At 50.5% G+C, this 21032-nt stretch overlaps 1 protein-coding gene across 2 annotated transcripts in view; it reads left to right on the top strand.

The window, feature by feature from the left end:
• Positions 1-21032, top strand: part of LOC309543714 (serine/threonine-protein phosphatase 2A 56 kDa regulatory subunit delta isoform-like) — a 69920-nt gene that overhangs the window by 39402 nt on the left and 9486 nt on the right. The window contains exons 9-15 of one of the 2 annotated variants that reach the window (XM_082276164.1): positions 72-180; positions 1076-1129; positions 5180-5350; positions 7439-7566; positions 14622-14723; positions 15556-15628; positions 15974-16090. In XM_082276164.1, coding sequence (XP_082132290.1) covers positions 72-180; positions 1076-1129; positions 5180-5350; positions 7439-7566; positions 14622-14723; positions 15556-15628; positions 15974-16090 — 754 coding nt within the window. The remainder of the gene's footprint in view (positions 1-71; positions 181-1075; positions 1130-5179; positions 5351-7438; positions 7567-14621; positions 14724-15555; positions 15629-15973; positions 16091-21032) is intronic. The other variant, XM_082276165.1, reaches the window with a different exon arrangement.

Raw genomic sequence — 21032 nt, 5'->3', positions numbered from 1 at the left:
ATACAGTTACTGTATCATTAATACCCCCCCCCCCCCCACACACACACACACTCATTTTCTTTATATTTCAGTATCATTAATGGTTTTGCCCTCCCACTGAAAGAGGAGCACAAGATGTTTCTGATCCGTGTCCTGCTACCGCTACACAAGGCCAAATCGCTCAGCGTCTATCACCCCCAGGTAACATACCACTGCTGGGCTGTCAGTGGAGGTGGCGGCTGGGCTGTCGGTGGGCGGGGCGGCTGGGCTGTCGTTGCGCGGGGCGGCTGGGCTGTCGTTGCGCGGGGCGGCTGGGCTGTCGTTGCGCGGGGCGGCTGGGCTGTCGTTGCGCGGGGCGGCTGGGCTGTCGGTGGAGGGGGCGGCTGGGCTGTCGGTGGAGGGGGCGGCTGGGCTGTCGGTGGAGGGGGCTGTCGGTGGAGGGGGTTGCTGGGCTGTCGGTGGAGGGGGTTGCTGGGCTGTCGGTGGAGGGGTGGCTGGGCTGTCGGTGGAGGGGGCGGCTGGGCTGTCGGTGGAGGGGGCGGCTGGGCTGTCGGTGGAGGGGGCGGCTGGGCTGTCGGTGGAGGGGGCGGCTGGGCTGTCGGTGGAGGGGGCGGCTGGGCTGTCGGTGGAGGGGGCGGCTGGGCTGTCGGTGGAGGGGGCAGCTGGGCTGTCGGTGGAGGGGGTTGCTGGGCTGTCGGTGGAGGGGGTTGCTGGGCTGTCGGTGGAGGGGTGGCTGGGCTGTCGTTGCGCGGGGTGGCTGGGCTGTCGTTGCGCGGGGTGGCTGGGCTGTCGTTGCGCTGGGTGGCTGGGCTGTCGTTGCGCTGGGTGGCTGGGCTGTCGTTGCGCTGGGTGGCTGGGCTGTCGTTGCGCGGGGTGGCTGGGCTGTCGTTGCGCTGGGTGGCTGGGCTGTCGTTGCGCGGGGTGGCTGGGCTGTCGTTGCGCGGGGTGGCTGGGCTGTCGTTGCGCGGGGTGGCTGGGCTGTCGTTGCGCGGGGTGGCTGGGCTGTCGTTGCGCGGGGTGGCTGGGCTGTCGTTGCGCGGGGTGGCTAATGTCATGCAGACTGTGGAATGTTGAATATCTGGTCTCTCCTCTGTAGCTGGCGTACTGTGTGGTTCAGTTTCTGGAGAAGGACAGCGCGCTCACCGACCCGGTAAGAAAATTAGACCTCTCCTCATACTGTACCTGTACACTGTGCTGTGTGTGTACTCCCCATCCTCCCAGTACTGTACCTGTACACTGTGCTGTGTGTGTACTCCCCATCCTCCCAGTACTGTACCTGTACACTGTGCTGTGTGTGCACTCCCCATCCTCCCAGTACTGTACCTGTACACTGTGCTGTGTGTGTACTCCCCATCCTCCCAGTACTGTACCTGTACACTGTGCTGTGTGTGTACTCCCTATCCTTCCCATTACTGTACCTGTACACTGTGCTGTGTGTGTACTCCCCATCCTCCCAGTACTGTACCTGTACACTGTGCTGTGTGTGTACTCCCCATCCTCCCAGTACTGTACCTGTACACTGTGCTGTGTGTGTACTCCCCATCCTCCCAATACTGTACCTGTACACTGTGCTGTGTGTGTACTCCCCATCCTCCCAGTACTGTACCTGTACACTGTGCTGTGTGTGTACTCCCCATCCTCCCAGTACTGTACCTGTACACTGTGCTGTGTGTGTACTCCCTATCCTTCCCATTACTGTACCTGTACACTGTGCTGTGTGTGTACTCCCCATCCTTCCAGTACTGTACCTGTACACTGTGCTGTGTGTGTACTCCCCATCCTTCCAGTACTGTACCTGTACACTGTGCTGTGTGTGTACTCCCCATCCTTCCAGTACTGTACCTGTACACTGTGCTGTGTGTGTACTCCCCATCCTTCCCGTACTGTACCTGTACACTGTGCTGTGTGTGTACTCCCCATCCTTCCCGTACTGTACCTGTACACTGTGCTGTGTGTGTACTCCTCATCCTCCCAATACTGTACCTGTACACTGTGCTGTGTGTGTACTCCCTATCCTTCCCATTACTGTACCTGTACACTGTGCTGTGTGTGTACTCCCCATCCTCCCAGTACTGTACCTGTACACTGTGCTGTGTGTGTACTCCCCATCCTCCCAGTACTGTACCTGTACACTGTGCTGTGTGTGTACTCCCTATCCTTCCCATTACTGTACCTGTACACTGTGCTGTGTGTGTACTCCCTATCCTTCCCATTACTGTACCTGTACACTGTGCTGTGTGTGTACTCCCCATCCTTCCCATTACTGTACCTGTACACTGTGCTGTGTGTGTACTCCCCATCCTCCCAATACTGTACCTGTACACTGTGCTGTGTGTGTACTCCCCATCCTCCCAGTACTGTACCTGTACACTGTGCTGTGTGTGTACTCCCCATCCTCCCAGTACTGTACCTGTACACTGTGCTGTGTGTGTACTCCCCATCCTTCCCATTACTGTACCTGTACACTGTGCTGTGTGTGTACTCCCTATCCTTCCCATTACTGTACCTGTACACTGTGCTGTGTGTGTACTCCCCATCCTCCCAATACTGTACCTGTACACTGTGCTGTGTGTGTACTCCCTATCCTTCCCATTACTGTACCTGTACACTGTGCTGTGTGTGTACTCCCCATCCTTCCCATTACTGTACCTGTACACTGTGCTGTGTGTGTACTCCCTATCCTTCCCATTACTGTACCTGTACACTGTGCTGTGTGTGTACTCTCCATCCTTCCAGTACTGTACCTGTACACTGTGCTGTGTGTGTACTCCCCATCCTTCCCGTACTGTACCTGTACACTGTGCTGTGTGTGTACTCCCCATCCTCCCAATACTGTACCTGTACACTGTGCTGTGTGTGTACTCCCCATCCTCCCAGTACTGTACCTGTACACTGTGCTGTGTGTGTACTCCTCATCCTCCCAATACTGTACCTGTACACTGTGCTGTGTGTGTACTCCCCATCCTTCCAGTACTGTACCTGTACACTGTGCTGTGTGTGTACTCCCCATCCTCCCAGTACTGTACCTGTACACTGTGCTGTGTGTGTACTCCTCATCCTCCCAGTACTGTACCTGTACACTGTGCTGTGTGTGTACTCCTCATCCTCCCAGTACTGTACCTGTACACTGTGCTGTGTGTGTACTCCCCATCCTCCCAGTACTGTGCCTGTACACTGTGCTGTGTGTGTACTCCTCATCCTCCCAGTACTGTGCCTGTACACTGTGCTGTGTGTGTACTCCCCATCCTTCCCATACTGTACCTGTACACTGTGCTGTGTGTGTACTCCCCATCCTTCCTGTACTGTACCTGTACACTGTGCTGTGTGTGTACTCCCCATCCTCCCAGTACTGTACCTGTACACTGTGCTGTGTGTGTACTCCCCATCCTCCCAGTACTGTACCTGTACACTGTGCTGTGTGTGTACTCCCCATCCTTCCCGTACTGTACCTGTACACTGTGCTGTGTGTGTACTCCCCATCCTTCCCGTACTGTACCTGTACACTGTGCTGTGTGTGTACTCCCCATCCTTCCCATTACTGTACCTGTACACTGTGCTGTGTGTGTACTCCCCATCCTCCCAGTACTGTACCTGTACACTGTGCTGTGTGTGTACTCCCCATCCTCCCAATACTGTACCTGTACACTGTGCTGTGTGTGTACTCCCCATCCTTCCTGTACTGTACCTGTACACTGTGCTGTGTGTGTACTCCCCATCCTCCCAGTACTGTGCCTGTACACTGTGCTGTGTGTGTACTCCCCATCCTTCCCGTACTGTACCTGTACACTGTGCTGTGTGTGTACTCCCCATCCTTCCCGTACTGTACCTGTACACTGTGCTGTGTGTGTACTCCCCATCCTCCCAGTACTGTACCTGTACACTGTGCTGTGTGTGTACTCCCCATCCTTCCCATACTGTACCTGTACACTGTGCTGTGTGTGTACTCCCCATCCTTCCAGTACTGTACCTGTACACTGTGCTGTGTGTGTACTCCCCATCCTCCCAGTACTGTACCTGTACACTGTGCTGTGTGTGTACTCCCCATCCTCCCAGTACTGTACCTGTACACTGTGCTGTGTGTGTACTCCCCATCCTTCCCATTACTGTACCTGTACACTGTGCTGTGTGTGTACTCCCCATCCTTCCCGTACTGTACCTGTACACTGTGCTGTGTGTGTACTCCCCATCCTCCCAGTACTGTACCTGTACACTGTGCTGTGTGTGTACTCCCCATCCTTCCCATTACTGTACCTGTACACTGTGCTGTGTGTGTACTCCCTATCCTTCCCGTACTGTACCTGTACACTGTGCTGTGTGTGTACTCCCCATCCTTCCTGTACTGTACCTGTACACTGTGCTGTGTGTGTACTCCCCATCCTCCCAGTACTGTACCTGTACACTGTGCTGTGTGTGTACTCCTCATCCTTCCCGTACTGTACCTGTACACTGTGCTGTGTGTGTACTCCCCATCCTTCCTGTACTGTACCTGTACACTGTGCTGTGTGTGTACTCCCCATCCTCCCAGTACTGTACCTGTACACTGTGCTGTGTGTGTACTCCCCATCCTTCCCGTACTGTACCTGTACACTGTGCTGTGTGTGTACTCCCCATCCTTCCTGTACTGTACCTGTACACTGTGCTGTGTGTGTACTCCCCATCCTCCCAGTACTGTACCTGTACACTGTGCTGTGTGTGTACTCCCCATCCTTCCTGTACTGTACCTGTACACTGTGCTGTGTGTGTACTCCCCATCCTTCCTGTACTGTACCTGTACACTGTGCTGTGTGTGTACTCCCCATCCTTCCCGTACTGTACCTGTACACTGTGCTGTGTGTGTACTCCTCATCCTCCCAATACTGTACCTGTACACTGTGCTGTGTGTGTACTCCCTATCCTTCCCATTACTGTACCTGTACACTGTGCTGTGTGTGTACTCCCCATCCTTCCCGTACTGTACCTGTACACTGTGCTGTGTGTGTACTCCCCATCCTCCCAATACTGTGCCTGTACACTGTGCTGTGTGTGTACTCCCCATCCTCCCAGTCCTGTACCTGTACACTGTGCTGTGTGTGTACTCCCCATCCTCCCAGTCCTGTACCTGTACACTGTGCTGTGTGTGTACTCCCCATCCTCCCAGTCCTGTACCTGTACACTGTGCTGTGTGTGTACTCCTCATACTGTGCATTGTTCTGGTGTGTAGGTGATCAGCGGCCTCCTGCGTTTCTGGCCTCGCACGCATAGCCCCAAGGAAGTCATGTTCCTGAATGAGTTGGAGGAGATCCTGGATGTCATTGAACCTGCAGAATTCAGTAAAGTCATGGAGCCGCTTTTTCGGCAGATTGCCCAGTGTGTGTCCAGCCCCCACTTCCAGGTGACCAACCACTGTGACTACCCTGTGTCCCCTCCTTCACCCCACCTCTATGCCCCTCCCCATTCTTCTTACCAGTTGTGGGATACAGAGAGGCCATCCTAACCCCATTGACCCCTCCCCCTTCCCTCTTATTACTGCAGACTGATTACAGAGCGGCTGCCCTCACCCCACTGGGCACCTCCCCTTCCCTCCTCTATTATTATAGGCTGATTACAGAGAAGCTGCCCTTACCCCAGTGACCCCACCCCTCTTTCCTCTATTATTATAGGCTGATTACAGAGAAGCTGCCCTTACCCCAGTGACCCCACCCCTCTTTCCTTTATTATTATAGGCTGATTACAGAGAAGCTGCCCTTACCCCAGTGACCCCACCCATTCCCTCCTCTATTATTATAGGCTGATTACAGAGAAACTGCCCTTACCCAATGACCCCTCCCCTTCCCCTCCTCTATTATTATAGGTTGATTACAGAGAAGCTGCCCTTACCCCAGTGACCCCACCCCTCTTTCCTCTATTATTATAGACTGATTACAGAGAGGCTTTCCTTACCCCAGTGACCCCTCCTCTATTATTATAGACTGATTACTTTTGAGGTTGTCCTTACCCCCAGTGACTCCTCCCCTTCCCCTCCTCTATTATTATAGACTGATTACAGAGAGGCCGCACCCCAGTGACTCCTCACCTTCCCTCCTCTATTACGGCAGACTGATTAGAAAGGTGTGATGGAACCGTCCAGCACCCAGCATGAGTGCTTCAGTCATTAAACCGCTTCCTCCAGTCTGGACATAGGAAACCGATATTATAGCCGAGCATACAAGACTAGCCGGCAATAGCTTAGATGAGAACTGGAACTGTTTATTGAGAATTTATATACCACACAAAATCAGATAAAAGCTTGATCACATCGTATGCAAAGGAAAATGTATACAGGAATCTAATGAACACAACTAAGGAACAACGAACATAAACTATGCTAATCCCCTTCTAGCAACCAATCGCTGACAGCGATTTCATTAACCCGTCAGCCAATCAACATAAACATAAAACATCTCACAATAGTACTAAACAATGTCCCAGCAGTCTGATAGTGATTTATCTTCATAGATAGGATGAGGATTATGGCTGAGAAATATTTCCATCCCAGATGAAGGAGCTTCTCCAACCCAGTCTACAGGAGGGCCACCATATTCCCTCTGACCATTACCTGTACAGGAGGGCCACCATATTCCCTCTGACCATTACCTGTACAGGAGGGTCACCATATTCCCTCTGACCATTACCTGTACAGGAGGGTCACCATATTCCCTCTGACCATTACCTGTACAGGAGGGCCACCATATTCCCTCTGACCATTACCTGTACAGGAGGGTCACCATATTCCCTCTGACCATTACCTGTACAGGAGGGCCACCATATTCCCTCTGACCATTACCTGTACAGGAGGGTCACCATATTCCCTCTGACCATTACCTGTACAGGAGGGCCACCATATTCCCTCTGACCATTACCTGTACAGGAGGGTCACCATATTCCCTCTGACCATTACCTGTACAGGAGGGTCACCATATTCCCTCTGACCATTACCTGTACAGGAGGGTCACCATATTCCCTCTGACCATTACCTGTACAGGAGGGCCACCATATTCCCTCTGACCATTACCTGTACAGGATTAATATTACACCTTTCCATGCACTCCAGAAGGGAAGCTTTATTGTCCTTATTCACGGAAGTCCTCCAAACCTCGCTCTCAGTGTCCATTAGGTAGTGGTCTATCATTAGAGAATCCTCTGCTCTCCCCATGGGCCATAATCCGTAAGTAGGAGACTTGCCCCTAATCCTCTCCTAAAGCCTCTGTCCTGGTGGGGTCTGTCACACCTTCTCCCTTCTCTGCCCTATTATTATAGACTCATCCTCACCCCAGTGACCCCTCCCCTTTTCCTACTTTATTAATATAGACTGATTACAGAGAGGCTGTCCTCACTCCAGTGGCCTCTCCCCCTAAAACCTTGTGACCAATGATTGGCCCCGCATGATGTGGCCTGTGGTATTATGTCTCCTCCCACATATGACATAGTTTGTGATAAGCAGGTGGCGGAGCGGGCGCTGTACTACTGGAACAATGAATACATCCTCAGCCTGATGAGTGACAACGCCGCCCAGATCCTCCCCATCATGTTCCCATCACTTTACCGCAACTCCAAGAACCACTGGAACAAGTAAGTCTAACTGGGGGGGTGCACCATGTATAAGTGGGGGGTTGGGAGCCACTGGGGTAGATCGCAGCTCACCTCTGACCAGAGTAGGGGGGGGGGCATTGTATCTGAAGGGCGGAGTTTTTTCATTTCACTGTACTTTAACGCTGCCATTCCTAAAGGTAAAATAAATCGTAATGCCTAAGCACAATTTTGCAACTTTGATGATTTGTGTTAGAAAAACTGTACATATTGTAACTACTACTTTGCAGTTTTTTTTAATGTACCTGTAGAATTCCTGTTACTACCATAAACCATGTCGTGGAAATTAACAAGGCTTGGAGCATAGAAACCCTCTTAGTGCACTGAAGATTAATACGCACTAAACACTATTTATAGCTTGTACTGAAAAGTACAAATGTACTGCCCTTTTGCATAAGGTTTACCAAGCGCTCAGCGACAAAAAAGGAACAGACACGCTAGGTCATATCGATGCCATCTGCCAGGTCTCTCTCCGGATATGTATGTGTGTGCATGTGTGTGTGTGGGTAAGAGCAAGTGTTTGTGTGTGAGAGTTTCTGTGTGTGTGTGTGGGAGCTTCTATGTCTGCGTCCATGAATGGCTGTGTGAGCTTGTGTCCATGTGGTCTGTGCTGTTTCCTGTATCTTCTGTGTGTCTCAGGGCAGGGCTTGGTTTATTTACAGCAAGTGAACAAAAGGGGGTTACAGGGAGTGGCTTCACGACCACCAGTCACAGAACATGTATACATTCAAAAAGTACAATGGGCAGTGCTTATGTAGAAACACAGCCATGTGCAGAGATGAGCAGAAATGGCTGCCATCTTATGGACCTGTCTGTGCTCATCCATAAACATTACCTGTTAGTGGGTCTAATCAAACGTGATTCATATATAAACCAAATGTGATAGTGACCATTCTATTTGTTCCAGTTGATGAGGTTTTATCGGCATAAGATAATAGCAGCAGTGTTTCAGTCATACCGATCGAATGTGACTAAAAGGTGCCATCTATTAATCTTGTTAAAATGATAAGAATTTCCATATCACAAACATATCTCTGCAGTACGGGCCCCGAATTGCGGACATAGATCTGTGCGATGGACTCTCTTTGCTACTAGTATTGTGCCATCTCATCCAATGGAAGGTTTTCACTAACAAGTCTTTCCTGCAATGACAGTTAAACCGATAATCACTGTGAATAGCGATTATCGGTAAAACCGACACTGGGAGACATTATGACTATTTAACTAAAGAAAATGTCCACAATTAAATTTTCCACAACAGCCCCTCCTCTTTGTCATATGCTTCCATGTGTCCCTTGATGAATCTTCTTCTTCTTCTTCCAAATAAACAGAACAGTTCTTCTCACGATAAAAACAATCCATTTCAAAAAGTTTATAAGAAAGAAAAAAGCTAACAGGTAAAAACAATCCATCGAAAGGAAACGACACTTGGGTTCTGTTCTTCGGGAGATGACTTCAGAGGGAGGGCATGAGATGATGGGATGCGTTGACCAGCGGTCGGGCTGGAGTCCTTGGCGTCGGATGCAGGGGCGGAATCTTGGGGCGTCTTGTCTCAGCAATCAGGACGAGGTCATCTGCTCGGGCTTTGGTGACTCGGTCGACCAGACAACAGGATCATATAGGAGGAATAGAAACAAGAACAACATAAGTATATATACTTCTATTTCCTTCAACCAAGATCCAATGGAGAACAAAAAATTCCCAAAACCTCCCAAAGCATTAAAAGGATTCCAACCCTCGTTAGCTATAGGTCTGGCTCTGCCTTGCAATGAAGTTACCTTATCCATATGGGCTTGGACCTTATCACTGGTGTTTGCTATACGGGAACAGCAGTCTTCCCCTACAGAAACCCCCCTTGGAAGCTAACAGAAAATCTAGTACCATTTTCTCCTACAGTAAAAACACCCGGAGTTTCATTGGTGAGATGACTGCTATACCTGTCCCACAGGTTGTAGATCCTACAAATCTAGTTCTGGTGCCAAAACTAAAGTTAAAGCCCATCTGTGGACTACCTGATTGTCCCAATACCCAAATTGTATTGACCAGAAAAGAACAGGAGCCAGAGCTAACATTAAAACTATAACTGATGTTACCCTCTAGGAATGTGTCATTAAATTCTGTGGACAAGTGTCTCTTGGTTGTCTTCATGATGATACGAACGTCTGCCATTGCTGGGTTGTAATAGCTAGGTGGGAGTTTGGAGCACACCCAGCCATTAGACCTGTTGGCCAGCTGAAAATGCATTACCCTTGCTAAAATACACCAAGCTAAATATGTAAATATAAAACCGATACTCCTCATTATCATTCTTGGATGGAGTTGAGCAGCTTTTTGAAGTGGCTGGCATGGATCCAGAACCTCAAGGAAGTCGGCGTTGTCAGCTGAACCTGGTAATACCTCAGAATACCTCCGCTCCAATCCCATCCCTTGACGTTTCCTCACAACGACTCAGTCACCTGTTTGGACAGAATGTACACCGGTTATCGTGTCAGGGTCCGGGAGAGACTCCCGAACCCTATGATGGACCTTTTGGAGCTCCCTTTGCCAGGACTGCACCCACCCCGTCAGCTGAGAATGTAAAAATGACAGCTGCTGAGGAAAGCACAATCCAGGCTCTGGTTGACTCCCAAACAAAGGGTGATAACCCATGGGGCATTCCTCATGGGGTAAAGAGCAATGAAAAAAAACATTTGAGCCGTGGCTCTTTCTATTCAGCCGTTCAACCTTTACCACTAATCCCCGAAGCGCCATACATACCTCTGCAAAGATCTGACCAGTGAAGTGTGATCCGCGATCTGACTCGATCGTTCCAGGCAGCCCCCCTCTTGTGACAAACTATCTCAGACAGGATATTTTTCGTGGTGGCAGTGGCAATGGCATTGTGAACAGGCCAAGCCTCTGGCCACCCAGAAAACCTATCCGGACAGACCAAGACACGCTCGTTCCCCGGCAAAGTGATATAGTCTATCTGAATGCTCTAAAAGGGATATTCCGGTTTGGGTGGGTGCCTTCTTGGTACCGTTACCATTTTCAGCTGCGGTAGTAAAGCTGGGGCCAATCCAATGCTCCTCCACCTATGCACACATAACCATCTTCAAGCACACATAACCATCTTCAACTGGTGCCTGGGGTAATGAGCCGAGTGGGCCATCATTGGAAAAAAGAGATCTGGGTAAACACCATTTACCATCAAGACCCCAGATGTCATCTGGACCCTATGTAGCCCCAAAACCATCCATCTCCTCTTTTCCTGCACTTCCGCTTGGGACTGCAGTTTCTTAAATTACTCTAGCGACACATCCGAGGGGATGGCTAGCATCAGGGTCTCTGTCACAGGGCTTAGAGCACCTTTCTTAGAATCTCTATCTCTTCACAGCATGGCAGTATCTAGCAAGATGCCCCATCCTATGACAGCAGAAACACTTAATGTAGCTGAACCTACCGTTTCCAACCACTTGTAACCACTTCCTATACAAAGCGGGTGTAGGAATCCCATCTATTACCGTTCTAGGGACCCCCGCCTTAAGTAGATCAGTCCACATGTTTATTCTGGAAACTATAGGCCTTGCCTTCCTTGCATCTGACTCGATTTGGCCATAGCTAATCAGATCCTCAACTTCCTGTTTAAAGGGAGTAACATTGCAAGATGTCCTATTTTTGATTATAGGCTTAGGGCATTTGTCTTTTGGTAGGGCATCATCAGACATGCTTATGAGGGCTGCACACCGCTCATTCAAATCTTCAGCTCCGCCCACAGAGGTCTGAACACACTTCAAAGCCACTGCAGGTTCCACTTTTAATGTCCTATTTCCTAAACCATTCAGTTCATCACAAGCACTATCCCCCAAACCATTCTCTCCACCATGCTGACAATTTATTTTTCTCTGATGTGTGATTATCGGACGTGCATGACAGTCATCCAGGTCATCACTACCATCAGAATAGGACACACATTCATCATCTGAAGACTGGTACACATCTTCAGCATTCAATATAGGCTCTGCAATCATGGCTCTTACTTTACAGTTTTCCTCTAAAGCAATTACTCGACATGTATTACTTTAAACCATCAAATCTTTCATTTCCTGCAACTCTTTCTCAAGCGCTTCTTTCTTCTGAACCTCGCTGCATAATGCCTGCAAAACTAACCACCCAGTAGTGGCAGCGGCTTTCCACTCCTTCTTAGAATATGCGCTCAAATCAAAACCTGCGTACCCAGTTCAGTACCAAGATCTGGATAGATTGGAGCTGCATATTTAATGAATTCCTCTGCCATGGTTTTTCAGTACCTAGAACAAACCCATGTAGGAATTGCCCCATACTTAGATTCCTTCCCTCCTGTTTTCTTTTTTATCAAAGAAGGCATCTCTACTCACGGAGGGGGGACACAAATGCAAAAACAAAATAGTTACCACTAAAAACAGACATAAAAACACAAAAAACAAAAGCTGATGGGTTGGATGTGTGTGTGTGTGTATATGTGTGTGTGTGTGTGTGTGTATATGTGTGTGTGTGTATGTATATATATATATATATGTATGTGCTAAATATGAACAAAAAGACGAACAAAGCTAGCTAGAAAAACAACTGCAATGATCCTGTAACCTAGATGTTGAATTTCAATTAAAATGAAGAAACTGAAATACAGTGCAAAAATAACATCACAAAGTTGCCCTTTAAAACTACCAAAAAAAAGAAAAATGTTTGTTAAAGCTCAAAATAGCATTTCAGCCACATGGGTCTTAACACCATTTAACAAAATGGTAATGTGGAGTCCAAAAAAGAATGGCTGCCACACAAAGGAAATGGCACCACAACTACATGTTACAAAATGGCTGCCATCCAAGCACACGATCCGCACGAAATGGTGGCACAAAACAAAGAGTTTGAGCAGACATGTGGTACTTCGTATACGACAAAGATATACAGAAAAACAGGATTTACAATCAGCTGTATTCAGAGACAATAGCTATCCTGGTGGAATACTGATTTTTGGCTGCACAACACAATCTGCTACTTAAAACAGAAAGTCAGTCCAAAACTGTCTGCTCTATGCTCAATTCAAACATCAGAGTCTAAAATGACCACTGGTTTCACTAATAAACGAGTTCCCGCCAAAAACCAATCCAGCACACACACCAACCAATCTGCCGCCCAAACCAACATCGATCGATGATATATTGTTAGATCATCGAACAAAACTGATATTACAACAGAGATGTTACAAGGCATTATTTAACACACATATATCACAACCCCAGGATGTATTAACTGGGAACCTTGTATACAGGTTTCTCCCCCAATTAATAGACCTGATCCCCAGCCACAAATATTAATAGAAATAACCCCATCGTTCTACAAAAGAGCGAACGTTGCAAATTAAAAGGTCCTTTTGCTAAGCTATGCATCTAAGCTTCCACAGCGGACAAAGAAAGTAAGCCTTGGTTTAAAGCAACACATTTTCAAAAACTGAAATAAAGTGTCTTACCACACGGCCGGCCTTTGTTGCAGCAAACTGGACTCACTTCCCTCTTTTTTTTCAGCTGTGAAGCTAGCAACGATGTGTTAGGACTTCCTGGCTCGCCATACTGTCGTGGAAATTAATAGGGCTTGGAGCATAGAAACCCGCTCAGTGCGCTGAAGATTAATACGCACCAAACACTATTAATAGCTTGTACTGAAAAGTACAAATGTACCGCTCTTTTGTATAAGGTTTCCAAGCGCTCAGTGACCAAAAAGGAACAGACACACTAGGTCATATCGATGCCATCTGCCAGGTCTCTCCTCGGATATGTATATGTGTGCATGTGTGTGTGTGTGTGGGTAAGAGCAAGTGTTTGTGTGTGAGAGTTTCTGTGTGTGTGTGGGAGCTTCTATGTCTGCGTCCATGAATGGCTGTGTGAGCTTGTGTCCATGTGGTCTGTGCTGCTTCCTGTGTCTTCTGTGTGTCTCAGGGCAGGGCTTGGTTTATTTACAGCAAGTGAACAAAAGGGGGGTTACAGGGAGTGGCTTCAAGACCCCCAATCACAGAACATGTATACATTCAAAAAGTACAATGGGCAGTGCTTATGTAGAAACACAGACATGTGCAGAGATAGAAATGGCTGCCATCTTATGGACCTGTCTGTGTTCATCCATAAACATTACCTGTTAGTGGGTCCAATCATACATAATTCATATATAAACCAAATTTGATAGTGACCATTCTATTTGTTCGTTGATGAGGCTTTATCTGCATAAGATAATAGCAGCAGTGTTTCAGTCATACCGATCGAATGGTGCCATCTATTAATCTTGGTAAAATGATAAGAATTTCCATATCACAAACATATCTCAGCAGTACGGGGCCCTGAATTGCGGATATAGATCCGTGCGATGGACTCTCTTTGCTACTAGTATTGTGCCATCTCATCCAATGGAAGGTTTTCACTAACAAGTCTTTCCTGCAATGACAGTTAAAGCGATAATCGCTGTGAATAGCGATTATCGGTACAACCGACACTGGGAGACATTATGACTATTTAACTAAAGAAATGTCCACAATTACACAGGACTAACTAGGATGATCTCTCCTACAGGACTAATCCGACTGATCTCTCCTACAGGACTAATCAGACTGATCTCTCTTACAGGACTAATCCGACTGATCTCTCCTACAGGACTAATCCGACTGATCTCTCCTACAGGACTAATCCGACTGATCTCTCTTACAGGACTAATCCGACTGATCTCTCCTACAGGACTAATCCGACTGATCTCTCTTACAGGACTAATCCGACTGATCTCTCCTACAGGACTAATCCGACTGATCTCTCCTACAGGACTAATCCGACTGATCTCTCCTACAGGACTAATCCGACTGATCTCTCCTACAGGACTAATCCGACTGATCTCTCCTACAGGACTAATCCGACTGATCTCTCTTACAGGACTAATCCGACTGATCTCTCTTACAGGACTAATCCGACTGATCTCTCCTACAGGACTAATCCGACTGATCTCTCTTACAGGACTAATCCGACTGATCTCTCTTACAGGACTATACATGGACTGATTTATAACGCTTTGAAGTTGTTCATGGAGATGAATCAGAAGTTGTTTGATGACTGCACACAGCAATATAAAGCCGAGAAGCAAAGGTCACTGTATATGGGGGGGAGTGGTGTCTGTTCATATGGAGGGCGGGTCTGTGTATATGGGAGGGGGGAGGGTCTGTGTATATGGAGGGGGGAGGTCTGTGTATATGGGGGGGGGGAGGTCTGTGTATATGGGGGGGGAGGTCTGTGTATATGGAGGGGGGAGGTCTGTGTATATGGAGGGGGGAGGTCTGTGTATATGGAGGGGGGAGGGTCTGTGTATATGGGGAGGGGGGAGGTCTGTGTATATGGAGGGGGGAGGGTCTGTGTATATGGAGGGGGGAGGGTCTGTGTATATGGGGGGGGGGAGGGTCTGTGTATATGGGGGGGGAGGTCTGTGTATATGGAGGGGGGAGGTCTGTGTATATGGAGGGGGGAGGTCTGTGTATATGGGGGGGGGGTCTGTGTATATGGGAGGGGGGAGGTCTGTGCATATGGGAGGGGGGAGGTCTGTGCATATGGGAGGGGGGGTCTGTGTATATGGGGGAAGGGCAGTGTGGTCTACTTTACCCTGTATATGGGGAATCATGTTAGGCAGGACCCAGGTATACTATGTATATGGGGGGGATATTGGGGGACATGGGACCGTCAATATTGTGTATCATGTGACTGGGAATAATAGGAGAGGCGGGTTCCCATGCAAACTATGTATATTGGGGGGGGGGGGGGAGAGGATATTGGGGAACATGGGACCATCTGACATTACATATGATATGAGGGGGGATATTTGGGAGTTCCCCCTCATATCAGGGGTTCTGTGGTGGGGGAGGGGATAGTGTAAAGGGGGATGGAAGGTGTCCAGGGAGGATTATTCTCGGTCTTTTCTCTCTTTCAGGGTGAAGATGCGAGGTAGGGAGCGGGCAGAGATGTGGAATCGCATTGAGGAAATGGCGCGATTAAACCCACAGGTAGCTGGTTATGGGTATAGCGGGGGTGGGGTACAGTTCAGTTTTGGATCACCAGCTGCCTGGATCTCCCAAGTTCCATTCTCCTTCCACCTCCTGGGTTCTGCATTGGTTTTACATAATAGAGAATGCGGCGGGACAAGTGAGACTCCCTTGCTTTGTGGTGTAAAGGCTCCAGCATGGGAAAGGACTTGGAACTGGTGAAGGGATCTCTACCCCTCCCCCTCCAGAATCCCCCCCAAAATGAAAATCTGAGGGTATCCATGGTGATGTGATGTTCTGTATGTATAAAGTGACTCTTCTGTAATCTGTCTCTCTGTCTCTCTCCATCATGGCCGCTCCATGCAGTACTCCATGTATAATTCTCCTCCCGCACTCAGTCTGATCGTCTCCATGGAGACAGACACTCCGACTACTGAGGACATTCAGATCCTGAAGAAGACAATGGAGACTGAGGCTGTGCAGGTGACCGCTGGTCCTCCCCCTCCCCCCCTTTTCATTATTCATAGCACCCCCTTTTCCTCCTCACACACCCCTATCCTTCCTCTGCTGCATCAATGATGGGGTTCAGGGGTCCCGGTAATCCTCCATTATACAACAAAGACATTGTAGACCATTGTACTCTTCCAGCCTTGTACTGCCCCTTTTCTGCGTGAGTCTGCCCCTCCCCCGTGTACAAAGCATGACTGTGCCCCCCCCCCCCATGTACAAAGCATGACTGTGCCCCCCCTCCCCCGTGTACAAAGCATGACTGTGCCCCCCCCTCCCCCGTGTACAAAGCATGACTGTGCCCCCCCCTCCCCCATGTACAAAGCATGACTGTGCCCCCCCCTCCCCCATGTACAAAGCATGACTGTGCCCCCCTCCCCCATGTACAAAGCATGACTGTACCTCCCCCCCCCCTGTACAAAGCATGACTGTGCCCCCCCCTCCCCCGTGTACAAAGCATAACTGTGCCCCCCCCTCCCCCGTGTACAAAGCATGACTGTGCCCCCCCCTCCCCCATGTACAAAGCATGACTGTGCCCCCCCCTCCCCCGTGTACAAAGCATGACTGTGCCCCCCCCTCCCCCATGTACAAAGCATAACTGTGCCCCCCCCTCCCCCGTGTACAAAGCATGGCTGTCCCCCCCCCCCCTCCCCCATGTACAAAGCATGACTGTGCCTCCCCCCCCCCCCCATGTACAAAGCATGACTGTGCCCCCCTCCCCCATGTACAAAGCATGACTGTGCCTCCCCCCCCCCCATGTACAAAGCATGACTGTGCCCCCCTCCCCCATGTACAAAGCATGACTGTACCTCCCCCCCCCCCTGTACAGAGCATGGCTGTGCCCCCCCCCCCCCCCCGTGTGCACAAAGCTAACTCTATAAAGACAGTGTGACCAGTTTGGTGTGAAGGAACCCGAGTGTCCTGTACAGAGCCCTGACCTCACCCCTACCGATCACCTGACCTCATCCCTACCGATCACCTGACCTTACCCCTACCGATCGCCTGACCTCACCCCTACCGATCACCTGACCTCACCCCTACCGATCACCTGACCTCATCCCTACCGATCACCTGACCTCACCCCTACCGATCACCTGACCTCATCCCTACCGATCACCTGACCTCATCCCTACTGATCACCTGACCTCATCCCTACCGATCACCTGACCTCACATCTACCGATCACCTGACCTCATCCCTACCAATCACCTGACCTCACATCTACCGATCACCTGACCTCACATCTACCGATCACCTGACCTCACCCCTACCGATCACCTGACCTCATCCCTACCGATCACCTGACCTCATCCCTACCGATCACCTGACCTCATCCCTACCGATCGCCTGACCTCACCCCTACCGATCGCCTGACCTCACCCCTACCGATCACCTGACCTCACCCCTACCGATCACCTGACCTCACCCCTACCGATCGCCTGACCTCACCCCTACCGATCGCCTGACCTCACCCCTACCGATCGCCTGACCTCATCCCTACCGATCGCCTGACCTCACCCCTACCGATCGCCTGACCTCACCCCTACCGATCGCCTGACCTCACCCCTACCGATCGCCTGACCTCACCCCTACCGATCGCCTGACCTCACCCCTACCGATCGCCTGACCTCACCCCTACCGATCGCCTGACCTCACCCCTACCGATCGCCTGACCTCACCCCTACCGATCGCCTGACCTCATCCCTACCGATCACCTGACCCCATCCCTACCGATCACCTGACCCCATCCCTACCGATCACCTGACCCCATCCCTACTGATCACCTGACCTCACCCCTACCGATCGCCTGACCCCATCCCTACCGATCACCTGACCCCATCCCTACTGATCACCTGACCTCACTGTAACGTTAAAAAACCATACCCCGTGGAGAAACCATACCCTCGTCACTTCCGGGCTGAAACAGCTGAGCAGCGCAGCAGTGCGCATGCTCAGAGCCCCGGATACGTGATTGAACATTAAAGAATTAGACAAGTGCGCATGCTCGGTGGGCATGAAATTCTCACGGCACTGTGTCTAATGTAAAACTTGCGGCGCTTACATTAAAACAGCTCCTCTGCAACATAAATCATCTCCGCTCTTCGCCCTGTAACTGCCCTCATCTCCGGTAATAAATATAAAAGCGGCGGCGGGTGTATGTGATGTAAATGTGACGGCGATCGTGGCTCCGTGATCCGCTTTTATATTTATTACCGGAGATGAGGGCAGTGACAGGGCGAAGAGCGGAGATGATTTATGTTGCAGAGGAGCTGTTTTAATGTAAGCGCCGCAAGTGTAACTACCGTGAGAAATCCATACCCTCCGTAGCGGAACCGGAAGTGACGAGGGTATGGTTTTCTCACGGGTATGGATTTTTCACGGAACACTCACCCCTACTGATCACCTGACCTCACCCCTACTGATCACCTGACCTCACCCCTACTGATCACCTGACCTCACCCCTACTGATCACCTGACCTCATCCCTACTGATCACCTTTGTAATGAATTGGGTCCACAAACCTATTTCTTCACACTAAACTGGTAACACCATGGTTTATGGAGCTGGCTTTGTACATGGGGACGGGGGGCTGTGCAGTCATGCTTTGTAAATGGGGAGAGGGTACAGTCATGCTTTGTACAGGGGGGGGGGGGGATACAGTCATGCTTTTTACACGGGAGAGGGGGCACAGCCATGCTTTGTACACGGGGGGGGGGGGTACAATCATGCTTTGTACACAGGGGGGAGGGGGGTACAGTCAGGCTTTTTACACAGGGGGGAGGGGGGTACAGTCATGCTTTGTACACAGGGGAGGGGGTACAGTCATGCTTTGTACACGGGGGGGGTATTCACTAATGCTATTTACACGGGGGAGGGGGCACAGTCATGCTTTTTACACGGGGGGGGGTGGGGGGCGGCATAGTCATGCTCTGTACACAGGGAGATGGCCACAGTCATGCTTTGTACACAGGGGGGGGGGGGGGGTACAGTCATGTTTTGTACACGGGGAGTGGGCACAGTCGTGCTTTGTACACAGGGGCGGGGGTACAGTCATGCTTTGTACACGGGGGGGGGGGGTACAATCTTGCTTTGTACACAGGGGAGGGGGTTACAGTCATGCTTTGTACACAGGGGGGGGTACAATCTTGCTTTGTACACAGGGGAGGGGGTTACAGTCATGCTTTGTACACAGGGGGGGGGGTACAGTCATGCTTTGTACACGGGGGGGGTACAGTCATGCTTTGTACACGGGGGGGGGGGGGTACAGTCATGTTTTGTACACGGGGGGGGGGGGTACAGTCATGCTTTGTACACGGGGGGGGGGTACAGTCATGCTTTGTACACGGGGGGGGGGGGTACAGTCATGCTTTGTACACGGGGGGGGGGGGGTACAGTCATGCTTTGTACACAGGGGGGGGGGTACAGTCATGCTTTGTACACGGGGGGGGGTACAGTCATGTTTTGTACACAGGGGGGGGGGGGGTACAGTCATGCTTTGTACACAGGGGGGGTACAGTCATGCTTTGTACACAGGGGGGGGGGGTACAGTCATGTTTTGTACACAGGGGGGGGGGTACAGTCATGTTTTGTACACGGGGGGGGATACCGTCTACAAAGCCAGCTCCATAAAGACATTGATGACCAGTTTGGAGTGGAGGAACTCCAGTGTCTTGCACAGAGCCCTGACCTCATCCCTACTGATCACCTTTAGGATGCCCAATATGGGACTGACTATGTGAGCCATGTCTTCTCATCCAACATCAGTACCTGACCTCATAAATGGGCACATTTTGGACACTCTCCAAAATCTTGTAGAAAAGTCTTTCCAGAAGAGTGGGGGATGGTACAGCCACAAAGGAGGTAAACTCACAGCACACAGAACATATTGGGTTATGCTGCCACCTTCATGTAAACAGACATTGGCAAATAAGGCTGGAAGTCCCTCCCCATTAAGGCTGGAAGTCCCTCCCCATTAAGGCTGGAAGTCCCTCCCCATTAAGGCTGGAAGTCCCTCCCTATTAAGGCCGGAAGTCCCTCCCCATTGGGCAAGGCTCAGTTTTTGTTTTGTTTTTTGCTATGGTCTTAGGTGATGGTCCTCTCTGTGCAGACTTTTGCTTCTCAATGATTCCATCTGGGTTTGGTATCTTCAGGATCGAATACTTACAGCTGGTCAGCACTCGGAGGAATGGTACCGGACCTCGCACTGGACATGCAGGGACAGTCTGGAAGGTTGCTGGTCAGCACTCAGAGGAATGGTACCGGACTCGGCACTGGACATGCAGGGACAGTCTGGAAGGTTGCCGGTCAGCACTCGGAGGAATGGTACCGGACCTGGCACTGGACATGCAGGGACAGTCTGGAAGGTTGCTGGTCAGCACTCAGAGGAATGGTACCGGACCTGGCACTGGACATGCAGGGACAGTCTGGAAGGTTGCTGGTCAGCACTCAGAGGAATGGTACCGGACCTGGCACTGGACATGCAGGGACAGTCTGGAAGGTTGCTGGTCAGCACTCAGAGGAATGGTACCGGACTCGGCACTGGACATGCAGGGACAGTCTGGAAGGTTGCTGGTCAGCACTCGGAGGAATGGTACCGGACTCGGCACTGGACATGCAGGGACAGTCTGGAAGGTTGCTGGTCAGCACTCGGAGGAATGGTACTGGACTCGGCACTGGACATGCAGGGACAGTCTGGAAGGTTGCTGGTCAGCACTCGGAGGAATGGTACCGGACTCGGCACTGGACATGCAGGGACAGTCTGGAAGGTTGCCGGTCAGCACTGGACACTGCAGAACGGTAGCCGGCACAATCATTGATTGCCTTGCGGACCGGTAGGGTGCTATACAAGTTCAGGGTTGCCATCTCCACCTGTGGAATCAAGTCCCTGAAGGCCTTTAGTGGCAGAGCCTGCCTTAAT

Source organism: Pelophylax lessonae (genome assembly GCF_965119305.1).
Source record: "Pelophylax lessonae genome assembly, contig: HAP1_SCAFFOLD_327, whole genome shotgun sequence".
NCBI classification, from domain to species: Eukaryota; Metazoa; Chordata; class Amphibia; order Anura; family Ranidae; genus Pelophylax; species Pelophylax lessonae.
Note: the sequence above shows the minus strand (reverse complement) of the source record. Positions and strands in the feature narration are given on the sequence as shown.